Source organism: Grampus griseus, assembly GCF_964374135.1.
Source record: "Grampus griseus genome assembly, chromosome: 7".
NCBI lineage: Eukaryota > Metazoa > Chordata > Mammalia > Artiodactyla > Delphinidae > Grampus > Grampus griseus.
The window spans coordinates 11,326,486-11,340,713 of NC_139001.1; the positions used below are offsets into that span (position 1 = coordinate 11,326,486).

At 38.1% G+C, this 14,228-nt stretch overlaps 2 protein-coding genes across 10 annotated transcripts in view; both read right to left on the reverse strand.

The window, feature by feature from the left end:
- The window catches only part of MFF (mitochondrial fission factor), a 44,120-nt gene extending 43,875 nt beyond the window's left edge, over window positions 1-245 (reverse strand). For all 9 annotated transcript variants that reach the window (XM_082658796.1, XM_082658799.1, XM_082658803.1 and 6 more), the window contains exon 1: window positions 90-245. The gene's annotated coding sequence lies outside the window, so the exon portion shown is untranslated. The remainder of the gene's footprint in view (window positions 1-89) is intronic.
- A 7,005-nt stretch (window positions 246-7,250) lies between these two features.
- COL4A3 (collagen type IV alpha 3 chain) overlaps window positions 7,251-14,228 on the reverse strand; it is a gene marked incomplete at its 3' end in the record, with an annotated part of 130,582 nt that continues 123,604 nt past the window's right edge. Inside the window, exons 45-52 of the mRNA XM_082657679.1 lie at window positions 13,075-13,146; window positions 12,860-12,985; window positions 11,902-12,000; window positions 10,406-10,618; window positions 9,599-9,776; window positions 9,357-9,471; window positions 7,952-8,124; window positions 7,251-7,335 (exon numbers count right to left, since the gene is read on the reverse strand). Of these exons, the coding sequence (XP_082513805.1) occupies window positions 7,251-7,335; window positions 7,952-8,124; window positions 9,357-9,471; window positions 9,599-9,776; window positions 10,406-10,618; window positions 11,902-12,000; window positions 12,860-12,985; window positions 13,075-13,146 (1,061 nt within the window). The remainder of the gene's footprint in view (window positions 7,336-7,951; window positions 8,125-9,356; window positions 9,472-9,598; window positions 9,777-10,405; window positions 10,619-11,901; window positions 12,001-12,859; window positions 12,986-13,074; window positions 13,147-14,228) is intronic.

The window sequence follows — 14,228 nt, forward strand, 5'->3', positions numbered from 1 at the left end:
CTCCATCAACGGAGGGTCAGAGCCGCGGCGCTAGGCCCGGCAGCCGGCTCGGGCCGCGGCTCCCGGGTCGGGAAGACGTCAGTACTCACCCCTGGGCCCGCTGAAGGTCCCTGGCGAGGACCGCCGCCCGCCGGCTCCCGGGGCGCTCGGGTGGGCGCTGTCAGAGACCGTTGGCCGAGCGCACGGAGGCGCCCGGGCAAATCACCGGCCAGAGAGACCCGCAGCGGGCGGGAAAAGACGCGAGAACTTCCGGGACTGGCCCCTCCCAGGAGCCGTAGTTGAGGCAGGTTTGTGGTCATGTGACTCAGGGAAGGGCGGACGTACGGCCCACGCATAGGAGCGGGGGCAGTACGACGCCGATGAGGCGACATCTTTGTTATGGGCAAGGTGTGCCAACCGCTTCTCCTGTTTACAAGGTAAACCTTAAATAGCTAGTTAAATAACTAGTTTTCAGGACTGTCTGCATCAAAATCAGGACTGGTGTGAGGCCTAAGAATCTGCATATTTCGCCAGTTCTGCAAGTGATTCTTAAACACTATAGTACAATTTTGACGACTTTTCAAGCCCTCTATGTCTTCCTTAAACAGTGACCCCTGCCCTGACTGGCTCCACTGATCCTTAAAGATGAGAATCACCGAAAAGGAGAAGTTAGGGTTCACAGTAGTTAGCAGCCTTGTTTAGCTTCCAAGAATTGTCTGCATCTAACCACTTAACCACTAACTTTCCGGGGGAAAGTCAGTGCCATGCTCATCAACGTTGGGAGGGACTGAAGCCAATTCACAGAATACTTTGTGTGCCTCGACGTTAACAAACAGCCAAAGACATACACATGAGTAGGTACTTCGCTAGAGTCTAAAGATACTCCAGAGATGTTACCATTCTTTAAAACCTTTAGAAAGTCCTCTGAGAATTTCGTTTTGGGGCCCCTTCTTAATAGTGACAAATCATCCTTTAAGAATAGATTGATGGGCTTCCCTGGTGGCGCAGTGGTTGAGAGTCATCCTGCCAATGCAGGGGACACGGGCTCGTGCCCCTGTCCGGGAGGATCCCACATGCCGCGGAGCGGCTGGGCCCGTGAGCCATGGCCGCTGAGCCTGCGCGTCCAGAGCCTGTGCTCCGCAACGGGAGAGGCCACAACGGTGAGAGGCCTGCGTATCGCAAAAAAAAAAAAAAAAAAAAAAAAAAAAGAATAGATTGATTTTAGGAGTGATCAGACATTACAAGCCAAACTTTCGGGGGGAATTTAGAGACCAAGCTGAATAAGCCCACTATGACCAAAATCTTTAGAAGTGAGGGTCTTCCTGCTCCACTAGTATTAATATCTTTCTATATCTTAATTACTTGCAGTTTGGTTTTTACTCCTGTCCCTTACCCTCCAGGAAAATCGAATTCACTTTCAAATGAGGATTGTGATCCAATTACCAAATCCAAAGTCTTCTCCCTTAATCTTGATAATCCATAATCTTCCTGCATCAGTTGATTCTGTTAAATTAAATTAGACAAGATTGTAGTATCAATCCATGAAAGCACCTACCAGTTACACCTAACTGGTAGTAAATTCTAAAAGAAAAAAAAAAGGCTCTTTCTCTCCCTTACCTGGAAACTCTGCTCCCTTTTTTTTTTAAAGTAAATTTAGTTATTTAATTTACGTATTATTTTTGGCTGCGTTGGGTCTTCATTGCTGTGCGCGGGCTTTCTCTAGTTTTGGCGAGCAGGGGCTACTCTTCGTTGCGGTGCTCGGGCTTCTCATTGCAGTGGCTTCTCTTGTTGTGGATCACGGGCTCTAGGTGCATGGGCTTCAGTAGTTGTAGCGTGTGGGCTTCAGTAGCTGTGGTGCTCGGACTTCAGTAGTTGTGGCTCGCGGGCTCTAGAGCGCAGGCTCAGTAGTTGTGGCACACAGGCTTAGATGCTCCACGGTATGTGGGATCTTCCCGGACCAGGGCTGGAACCCATATCCCCTGCATTGGCAGGCAGATTCTTAAGCACTGTGCCACCAGGGAAGCCCTGCTCCCTTGTTTTTTGTAATAAAGCTTCATGCTGGGTCTTCTGTCTCTTCTGTCATTAATGTGGGCATTCCTGTTTATGATTCAATCCATCATTGACTGTCTTTTCACCCACAGTTGCCTCAAATCTTTTGTGGGAAAAGGTGGTATTTAAATCTAAATAAAATTAACAGACCATTTTGTCTCATCCTGTTACAGTAGTTCTAGCCATTTCTTCGTAAGTGTCCCATTGGAGCTTTGATCCCAACAGGGTTTCCAACTCAAATTTTCTCCCTCTTCCTAATCCAGATAACTTCTGAATTTCCTTGTTCAGCTGATGGCAAGATATTTTTTACAGTTACCAAGATTCAAGATTCTGAAATCACCTTTCACTGTCTCCCATCCTTTATATTCTCCCACCTCGGGGCTAACTGTCCACTTTCTCTGTCATTTCTCTTCCCGCTATGAGACCATGACCAATCATCTGGACTGTTACCCTTTTAACTGGCCTCCCCATTTCCAATATTTTTCTTTCTCTAATTATTCCTGGATATTGGATCCACAAAGAACCTATTTTTACAATTTGTGACAAAGACATCCCAAATTTGAAGCCCCAAATACAAAAATAAATTGATGACTTATAGTTCTCCACAAATTCAAATGTCCTTACAGCAGTATAGTAATTTTTAAAAACACTTGAAACTGGAAGGGTAGTATATGAAATATTGGATCTTCCATGTTACCATTTGTATGATCATTCTACTCTTTGGCTCAAAATCTTCAGTGGGTCTCTAATGCCAACCAATGATGTGCAAGTTCACTTTGGTGTTCTAAACCCTAATATGGCCCTCACCTTCTGCTATGCCACTTTATTTACCACTCCTTGTGTGTGTGTGTATATATATATGATATATATGTATATATTCCATGTATTCTTGACCATTAATTGTTCTGTGAGATTGGTTCATGCTTTCCTAAGTACTTACTTTTATCTATGCTATTTCTGCCACCTAGAATGCCATCCTGCCTCTGATCACCTTCTGTTTCTTGAAATCCTAACTGCCCTTAAAGGACCACCTAAAATGTCCTCTCTCTTATGATTTCCTGAGGGCTCCAACTTTTGAACCACTGTTTGTTGACTCTTACAGTACTTATCATATTCTGTTCAGTATTATAATTATCTATGTATTTGCCTTATTTTCCCTTACCAGATGGTAAGTTCCATGTTTGAGACCAAGGTCTTTATCTCACTCATCTCTCTATCTTTATGGAGCAGCCATATTGAGCATGTTGTAGGTCTTGGGTTTAAAGTAATGAGATCTATTTCCCTGTTTGACTGATAAATTGGAATTAAAGATAATTCCAAAGCAATAGTTCTAACCAGGTTTTGAGCAGTGTTAGCATTTTTAGAAACACCATGGGGCCTCCAAAAACCTAGAGAGGGTCATATTTATCCGAATGTTTAAGTTGAGCCCGGTTATTCAAAATCAGTTACGTTTCCTCCTGTGTTTGGTTGTCTCTTAGTTTCCAGTAAGCAGAGCAGGGATTAGGGCGAGGTGAATTAGGCACTCTTAGTGTTCTGCAAGTGCCCTGTCAGTAAGTTGCAAAGAATCCCTTAGAGACTGATCAAGATTTTTCTTTTTAAACAGGCTTATAAGTAGAGAGAATGAACTCAAATACAGCACTCGTTGTTCTACTTGTCAGCAGTAAAAATAAGTTCATTAAAATAGATACTTTTTGACTCAAAATGTTTTCAAATTAGATTTTTTTGTCCCAATTATGAGAGTGTTTCTAAATATTTATTTGAGCAACAATTTTCTTGGTTTTCTTAGAATTATTACCCAGCATCACTATTCATTCATTCTGTTTTTTCCTTTGATTATATCTTTATTGTCATTTAACACGGCCCCAAAATTTCTTACCTATGAGAGTTAAGATTTTGTGTATTAAAGGCATTCATCTTTACCAATTCTCTACCTTTGAAATTTTATGACTATTTTTCCTTGAATAAGGAGTATTTGCATTATAAATGGGGAACATTTATCAAAATAAATGACCCATAACTTCTGTAATTTGTATGTTTTCTTATTGACTTGTAAAATCTCCTTAAATATCTCAATAGGAAATGATAAAGATATTATTAGGCCTTTCACAGTAAAAAAAAAAAAAAACAAAAACCACGCACTAATTAAATATACTAAATTAAAAAACCCAGATACTAATTTAAAGTGATAAATATTCAGCCTCACTGGTAATGAGCAAAATGTAAATTAAAATGAGACAGGCAAAATTACAAAAGAATATCCAGTATTGATAAAATCATAAGGAGATGGGTGTTTTCATTACATTGTGTTGATGCAACTGGAAATTCTAGCAATGTTCCTGGAGAACATTTATATATATATGTACATATATATATATATATGTATGTATCTCTCTCTCTCTCTCTCTCTCTCTCAAAGGCCTAAGATTGCAAGTCCTTTGATTCTTCAGTTTTCCTCCTAGAGATTTATCCTGAGTAAATAATTGGACAAATGTAAGATAAAATGTGTATAATATGTCCATAATAAAACTAAAATAAATGTCCATCAATTCATTGATTTATATAGGAAATCCATGTAAATAATGATTAGTTCTTATCTATTGATGTGAAAATATGTCCACAGTGTATTAAGTTTGATTAAAAATTTTAGTTTCAAGACAGCATGCTTTTTATTCCATTTTTGTTTAAAAATATATTTACAAGAAAAAAGTTGGGTGAGGGAGAGGGTTAGATCATGGCAATTTTTATATTCTTCTTCATAATTGCTGTTGTTTTTACAGTGAACATATACTGCTTTTACAGTCCAAAAAAATTTGTTTACATTTTGAAAAAAATAAGACCAGATATAATTTTTTCCATTTTATTCTTAGACAATACAATAAAATAATACTTAAGCTGTAATTACAGAAATATTAGTACATTACAACATTGTAATTTTGTCAAGATATAATATAAAATATTCAATATATTTTAAATATATTTCATTTGGTTATAGAGTAAATATTAAATTTAGTAGCAGTAAGTTACATTGGATGCATAGAAAAATCTTTGTAAGTTAAATTAGCAATAAAATTCAAATTTAGAATTATTGTAATACTTTTATAAATAAGTTACTTAATAATGTTTATCTTGTAAAAAGACCTTTGAGAAATCCACTATTTCAGCACACTGTGAAATTCCAAAGTTGAAGCCCGAAATTTAAAAGAAACAAGTTATTTACATTTATCTACAAAGTTAAATCTTCCTAACCTTATAAACTACTGATAGGTATCTGGAAAGGAATGCACATGAACTATCTTTTAATGCTCAGTCTTAGAAGTGGGACTGAGCAACTGTTAATATGGCTTCATTGGAATTTAAGGTTTTAGCATCACTTGTCTTCCTCAGAAGTTAAACACTGATAAGAGGGCAAGAAAAGATGGAGGCTTGGGGACAAGCAGAGGCCAGTCATTTGGCATTAGCACCAGTATAGAGCATTTACTTATTAGTAAAATTAGATGACCTTAAGGTCATTTGTGATTTTGGACTTTAAAGAGAGGCATGGATGGAGCAATGATACTGGCAGTGAACCAAAGCCAGCTGTACCTGGTAACTGTCTGTAGAATTGTTTCTTGAGTGTTTGCCTAGAGCAGTTCTTCCCAATCAGAAATCACCTGGAGGGTTTGTTAAAACACAGATTTCTGGGCCTTACCCCCAGCGTTTCTGATTCTAAAGGTCTAGGATGAGCCCTCGAATTTGCACTTACGGCCAGTACCCAGATACTGCTGATGCTGCTGGTCTAGAGACGACATTTTGAGAATTGCTGACCTACACAGGGTTTGTGGAGATCAGCTAGCCCTATGCCGTGATAGTACAATTAAGAGAGTAGGATATTTTTAGAGCAAAAGAAGTCTTAGTATCAGATGAGTCTGAAAAAAAAATGAGTCTAAGTAAATAAGTAAAATGCACTTCTCAGTTTAAATGTAAAAATGGCTTGACAGTAGTCACATGAGCAGTGAAGGATGCCAACCAAGGTCACAGTCTGTGCTGTCCTCTGGGGTCACATCTTCACTTACAGAGCAACTGAGGCTGAAGCGATAACCTGAATTTAAATATCAGCACCACCAACTCCACCTAGGTGGATCAGGAAGCATAGTTGACATACAACTGCCAAACTATACAATTCGTACATCAAGATTTTTACACAATGGACTCTTTCAATGGTTTGTAAGAATATCAAAAACATGTTTTTACAAAGGAAGAATTAGACAGTTAACAAGGGAATAAATCTCTGAACACCCAGTTTAAATGGAATATTTAGAGCAAAGGAAAAATATTCTGAGCCTGATCAGCTAACAAATGACTTTTCTTCCATGGATTGCTGAACTACTATTTTATAAGGTATGCACCAAGATTTATAGGGATGGGGATAAAGTGCACATTTAGGAAGTAGTGTCCTTGTTATTTGTGTGGATGTAATTAATTCACTAGGGTAAAAATTGTATCTATTTGAATATAAGCAAGCTATATTGCTGCAGTGAAATGAATTCAATGGACAAACAAAAATATCTTTTAAAAAATGTAAACCAAAACCAGACAGTATTTCCCAGGCTATTATGATTCCACTCAGAGCAACCCCCTTTTGGCCATAGTCTTGGGTATGTTTGAAAAAGCACTAGAAAAATCCATAAACCTCAGTTCAATTCTGGTTCCCTTAGGCCTTAGGTTACTCACCAGGTTTGAAAGTCCAGTTTATTCATGATGCTCTAGTATTCCACTTGTCTCCATCCCCTTCCCTACCCTGGGTCTAAAGCTTTAGGAAGCGGGTGGTTGGGCAATCTAAAACAGATTTAGCCTCCCTGAGTCTCAAAGACTGGAATAGAAGGGGGGCAAATCCTGGGAATCCAGTAGACCAAATAGCTCTTAACTTGTAGCATCAAACTTTATACAGTCACCATTTACTTAGTGCATTGGATACAAATGGAATACAATTTCAGTGATATTTTGTGAAAAGTCTACTGCCTTGAGTTAGGGAACTTTGACACAGTACAGATTTAGAGAGCAGTATCACAGAACTAACTTAAAAGAATGCTTTGTTGTGTGGGGAAACAAATAGCAACTTTGTACTAAGCCATCATAGGGCGATACTGTTTGCTTAGAGAAAAATACTTAAATAACTGCATGTTCTTTATCATTACTTGGTTATTTAGGATGAAAAGTCACAGTTCTATTTTTTCTTTATTTCTTCAATGTCTCCTCTTCATGCACACCTGACAGCGACTTATTATCTTTTCTAACTCCCCAGCTTTCACAGTTGACGGAATAGGTTTTCTGAAATAAAAAACAAAACAAAACTAAAAAAAAAAACCCACAAAAAGTTTCATCAATTTATAGATAAAAGGGAAATACTTCCTGGGTTCAAGTTTTATTAATGAATATTGTAGCTCATCTAAACTTTATTATAGGGAGGTATATTTCTGAAAAGGTATCTATGTCAGTATTTTAGTTGTATTTAGTAGCAACTTGCAGGTGCAAACTTATGGATCATTTTTTCTGAAATAAAAACTACTCCTATCCTTTCAATACTCTGTATTACTCACAAGTCTTCCAATACAGTAAATTAAGATTAGCAGATCATTTAGTATTGACAGTTTCATTCAGTAGTCTATAAATTCATATATAAATATTAAATACATTTAGTGATGACAAAAATCACATTTTTTTGGTCTTTATTGGTACAGTAGCACAAACCAGGGCTACCTGTTGACTCTAGACCACTTGTAAACTGGATTTTATTGGCTCAACAGGCTAAACAGGATTTTATTGGCATGGGGAGATGTTTTAGATGTGAGTACGTCAACACACAGGGCATGAAAATCTAACATAGGCAAGCTTTGAATCGTTATGCAATTGAGTCATCACATTAAACGTGACTGTGAATAGTTACCTGAACATTCTTCTGGGGTCTAATGAAGCCAACCAGAAACTGTAGGAATTTGAATAGTAGTTGCATGTTCCTCTTCCATGACATTCTATAAATGGACTGGCTCGGAATTCTTCTAAGCAGGAGCCAGGGGATGCCAGTGCCTGCCCAGCGCCCTCTGAACCTGCACTTGTGAACTATCATAATAAAAGTATCCAAATAAGAATTCTTTGCATACTGCTCACATTTTCAATGCTCGAAAATGTTCTTTGTTGTAATAGAAGACAGTAAGAAAAAAAACCCAGAAGGATGAATTAAACCTCTTGTGCTTCTTTACCCATATTTACTAACACTCCAGCTACCTTCCAACTTGAAGGATAGTCATCAAAAATAAAATAAAAGCTATTTATTTTGCCTGGAATGCTCTTTTCCCCAGGTCTGACTGGTTCTTCCTCGTCATTCAGGAGTCCGCTTAAATATAATCTCCAAAAAGATTTCCTCGACTTCATCCCTATCAGTCTCTCCCCTTATCTTGCCTTATTTCCTTCCTAGGACTGTTCACCGCCTGAACTCATTACTATTATTGTTATTTTGTCTTCTTGTTTATATGTCTATCACTAGGATATAAGCTCCATGAGAGCAGGAACTTTGGTTCGCTGCCAGTATCCTTAGTACCTAGAATGGTCAAGGCATATAGTAGGTGTTGAATAAATATTTGTTGAATTAATGATTGAATGAATGGACGTCTGTGAGTAAAGAAGGGGGAAGAGTATATCATAAATGATGCTACACAGAATATGAATGACCACTAGCCACGTTTGTGCAGGTATCAGAATCACAAATGTTAATCCCTAGATTTCTTCACTTAGTACTTACATCTCGGGAATTTTTCTTTAAAAGGCTGTTTCTTTTAGTTCCCATCTTCATAGGAAGTTCAAAGGGTCACAGTATAAGGCACAAAGATTTTGGAGCAGACAGGCTCAGATTCAAATCCCAGTCTTACCACTTACTAGTTGTGAGGCCCTGAGGAAATTTCTTTACTTCATTCTTACTTGTAAAACTGTAGATGATAGAAACTACCTTGCAGGGTTTTCAGAAGGCTTTTGGAGGATATATAAAACAGCTGCCACATTTTTTTAAAAAGGCATTCTATTACCAATATGGTAGCTACTCTTCACTTAAATGTCTTACTTAGAATTTGTGGGTAGTCTCTTTCTGAGAAGTCTATTTTTTAAAATGCTCCATTATTTACCAAAGAACAACTTACTTGAAGTAAAAAAAAGTATATTTGCAGATTTTCAAGCAAATATCCACAGCACATTGTGCATATTGATGTCAAGCAATATTCCTGGGGCCACGTCTCATCCAGCCCAATGTAAGATTCCACAGATTATCTTTACTATGAATTTACTGTTCCTTTTCTCCTTACCATGATGAAAGAAAATCCTTTCCAGAGAGAAATCCAGCCAGGAGGACATGAGGGGATATCAGTAGTTTGGCTGTGAACAGCTATGGCAATCGCAGGACCTTCACAGACAGTGCATCTGTAACACGAAACAAAGAAGATGGCAGCATCGCCACTTTCTGCACCATGACGTGCTGCCTTACATTCCATTACAAACGAAGTGATTCAACTGCTCCCATCACGAAACTAAGGGATTGGGATTTTACCTGCTAATATAAGGCTCCAGGGCCCGGCCAGTAATTGGAGCCATGTCCACTGGCATCAGAGCGGGTGTTGACAGCCAGTATGAATAATCGTTTCGAGATGCGAAATTACATACGTCATTGATATTGCAGAATAAGAATGGCATCGTAGTAAATCTCTGCAGGCAGCTCCCAAGAGTTCCTAATAAAACATCAGACTGGGTGTCACCTTCAGTAAATTCAAATTATTTTGATTATCATTACTAGACAGAGGCTAATTAAAACACAACCTATGGCAAAAACTGGAGGACAACACAAAAGAGCTATTTACAAAATGTGTGATTGAAAAGTTTTAATACTGGTAGAAATTAAAGATCCAATAGGGAAAGAAATCCTCCTTCGTTCTTCCACCTTTAACACTTCCTGTGGCCGTTTCTAATCAGTCTAGAATTTAAGGACTAGCAGAGGTTGCTTGGAAAAATGTCTGCTTCGAAGTATTCCCAGTTCTTCATATGTATATGCTAGCCAATAACCAGACAAATCTTTAGAAAAGATGTTACTTTGAAGATTAAAAAGCAGACAGGTATTTTAGTGAAAAGTCTTTGCGTTGCACAGGATGAGCTAGATTGACATTCATGAGCCAGGCTCCTTCTAGAGCTAACATTCCGGAATGAATATTAGACAGGCCAACATCTTATTTACTCTCTTTAAAAAGTGCTGTGAGATACTCAGGTTGTTTATACTTAACTTCAGAGGGAAGTACCCCATGCCATAAAAATGTAGAGTCTGCATGTGGAACAAAGTAGCTAGAAATGAGAATGAGGGCATTACCCAGGTCCTGTCCATGGGCTTGTTCGTTTCCTTGTACAAAGAGAAGAGAAAACCCACTATAGAGTGGTTCTGTCCCTTCTGGACAGGAGGGAATCGCCGTGGTCTGGCTGTGCCGGGTGAAGACAAAGCCCCTCATCGTTGTCCCCCTTGCAGGTGGTCCAGTGTCTCCAGGTTTCCCCTTCAAGCCCGGCAGGCCATCGGATCCAGGCGGTCCTTTAAAAAACACATTAAACACGTTGCAACACAAATGAAACCTCAAACTTGTCTTTCCAAAATAAGAATTTAAATGTTTATATATATTGATTAAGCCTCAAATACAGAAAGGAGTCCTAAAGAGTAATGGTTTATAAAATGGCCAAAGAATATTCTTAAATGTTGACTATTTTATTACAAATGCCTCTTACGATAGATATTTGTGTATATCTGATGATGAGTCTTTTGAGATCACGTTTTCATCTTCGTATTGCCCTGTGGTGCCTGACCTCAAGACAAACTCTGTCTACTTGTGAATAATTCTCAGCACAGTTTGTGTTGTAGTAGCCTTGCTCTTGCTTTGGCCCCATTCTGTAACCCAGACTTGGTCAGTAAAGTTTTTAAATTTATGGGATTATTAATAAGAGTTTTATTTTTTACCATTTTGAAAAACACATTTTTAAGGAAAGTCGAATGATTAATAATGTTTTAAAGCACTCAGGACAATTCTAAGTCATGAGTGATTATGCAGTTAATATTACAATTAATATTATTAGTTAGCATATTTAAAGACAAATCTCTAGTCTTTACAGTTGTATTATAGTAGATCTGGGCATATGTCAATGAATTCGAAATCACATTTAGAGTTTTCTCTTACTTTAACAAAGTCAGCAATCCTAAAAAATAAGATTTGGAGAGCTGGGTATTTTCTAGAAAGGTGCTTTTGAAACTTTTGCAGAAGGTAGGTTTTGATCTGGGCATATCAAATTGACACATATAAGTTTATGTTCAGACTAAAGTACTTAAAGAGGCCCCCTTTTGGGACACGTACATGAGTTGTTGAGTTAGTATTCAAGAATGGCAAAGTTAAAAGACAGCTTTCCTAAATAGGGATACTAAGTTGCTCTTCTGTTCATATCAAGGTAATGTTTTTCCAACTATGTACTTAGGTGCTACTCTTACAAGTAGATATTATCAACTAAGTACACAGTATCTGCTTTTCTGAAAATAGAACTGGTGTTTCATTAGGCCTGTGTGTCCTCAGGTTAAAAATCTGAAGTACATTTGTCCAGTTAACAGATAGGAAGAATGGTTTATTCCAGTAACTCTTGATTTTCTGTCTTCTTCCGAAAGAACATTTTGCCCCCGCTTTTAGTCTAATCTGCACAACACAAATTGAAAGATCTAGATCTAGATCTTGATCTAGATCTTACAGTCACAAATTTGAACAAGGCTCCTTTCTCTGTATATATATGGGTAATAGCTCTCCTTCAGTGAAGGAGAACAGCCAGCTGTTTGTTTACCTTGCTCTCCTTTACAACCTTTGTTGCCTTTTTCTCCAATTGGTCCAGGGGTTCCTGGTAGTCCATCCTTGCCTGGTTTACCTCTTGGCCCACAGGGTCCTAGGCAAAAAAAACCAACATTGTATTGAATGGATCATATAGAAAAAAATGCAGGGTGGCCGACCATCCCAGTTTACCCAAGACTTCTACAGTTTCAGCAATAAAAGTCCTGCAAAGAGAACAGACTGGGCAAACTGGGACAGCTGGTCATCCAACATGTTACACTCTACTTCCCAGGGGGAAAAAAAAACGCTGAAAAGTGAACTAGGAGTATATGAAATACAGCAGTTTAAAATTGTGCTACCATTTTGATTTATGTCGCTCCAGAATTCACTATGCCCTTGTATTGATCAAAGTAATAAATCGTCTCTCTCTTATCTCCCAGGTGATTCAGGCAAACGTAGAACACAACAATTCCGTTCAGAAGTCTATTACAATATGCTAAGACTATAAAAAAGGGTTAGTCAATTTCCATGAACCAATATTTTGAAAAGATTTCATAATATTAAGCATACATTTGCATCTACTACTCTTCCAAGTACTGTACAAACTGTTAGAAAAGTATAAATACCTGAAACTCAAGTTTATTTGGGCAATCATTTATAAATAGTCAGAACTCTAAGAATGACAGTTGTCAGAGAAGATAGACTTCATACTTTTACCTTAACCAAAAAAATCCTGAGTTTCCTAAAGTGTATTTGTTCAAGTTTATACTACACACAACAGTTTTCAATAGACTCAAAAGGAGTTTTATTTGCTGGTCAAGAGTAAAATGAGCTCAATGCTAAAGCTGATTATTAAAAACACTGTAACGTGTAACATTTTCTGTGAAGTTGTATCATTTGTTTCCAAAGCTCTTTACAGGTATTTTGGTTCAACTGCTTCCTAGTGGTCCCAGTCAATGCTGCCAGTTCCACACCTGGGTTTCCCGGTAGCCCCGGGGGCCCAGGTTCTCCTTGCATCCCTGGTTCTCCAGGTGGGCCAGGTGGGCCTGGGCTTCCTGGAAGGGAGATGATCTTCACTGTGCCAGGGTCTCCACGTACACCTATTGACATGAACATATAAGAAGATGATGGCTTTCCTGATGAGTTACTGTTTCTTCATGGACAGCAATACTAAAGAAATAATATTTACCAGGTGGTCCTTTTGGCCCAATTCGCCCTGGAGGTCCACTTGGTCCCAGAAATCCTGAATTACCCTTCTCCCCTTAAAAAAAATAAAAAGGCAATGTGATTCCACATAGAACAATGGGTTTCCCAGCTCTTTAGGTTGATGGTCGACTCTAGATAATGGCAGTTATGACCGGAGGTTATGAGTTCTGTGACAATGGCTGCAACTTAGTTATATTTGTGTGGGTTGTGGAATTTCACTTGGACCCAATTAGCCATGTAGCCATGTTTAATGTCTATTAAAAATATATTCTAGAAGTAGGCATTAAGAACTAGTATTTTAGCATTGAAGGGGAAGGATTCCTAAGAGTTCACTTTTTAAGTTCAGAAACCCATTCAATTTAATATTTAAGGTAAAATATGAAGTGGCATTAAAACCTATTTTAGCACTTCCTGGTGAATTATATTCGTTATCAATAGTTATCTACTCTATCAGCTTATTACTCTAGCTTTACTAGTAGCCCAAAGTGAGTTATGTCAGAAACTCTCATGAGCTCATATGGAATATCTACTTTGACGTAAACTATGAAAGCGGTAAGATTTCTCTCCCAAACAGTCTTTGACATGAATGAAATGTTACCAAGAACCATCGATTTGGAGAAATATTCTCTTTTAAAAAATCTTGACAAAATGTAGACATTACATCTGATTACTTAGAAAGAACTTAATACTAAACATGATATTCATAGCAGAAATATAATAAAACAATTGTATTACCCAAAGGTAACTGGCAACTACACTATAAGTTATCCACTGGATATCAGAACTTGAGGATAGTGTTAACATTTGCTTACATCTACCAGAAGAGGCCTAAGTATTTTTCCCTTTGAGGATTAAAAGTTTCCACATAAAGAACTGCAAACTCATAGGTAGCGCCAGATGACAGACAGTCTTATTCTGGAATCTAAGAGACTAATTGAATGTGTTTCATGGAACATATTCCAAAGAACTGATTTTACGAATCTTCCCTCTATATACCTGTAAATATTTCACCAGAATATTTCTTTCTTTAGTAGGGCCTTTCTATAAGTTTTCAAGTCTTAGCTGCTCCTGTTCTGAGACTCGGGGCAGTGGCAGGTGCACACCTTTTCCCCAGGCTGTCTGACAGTGTTCACCAAC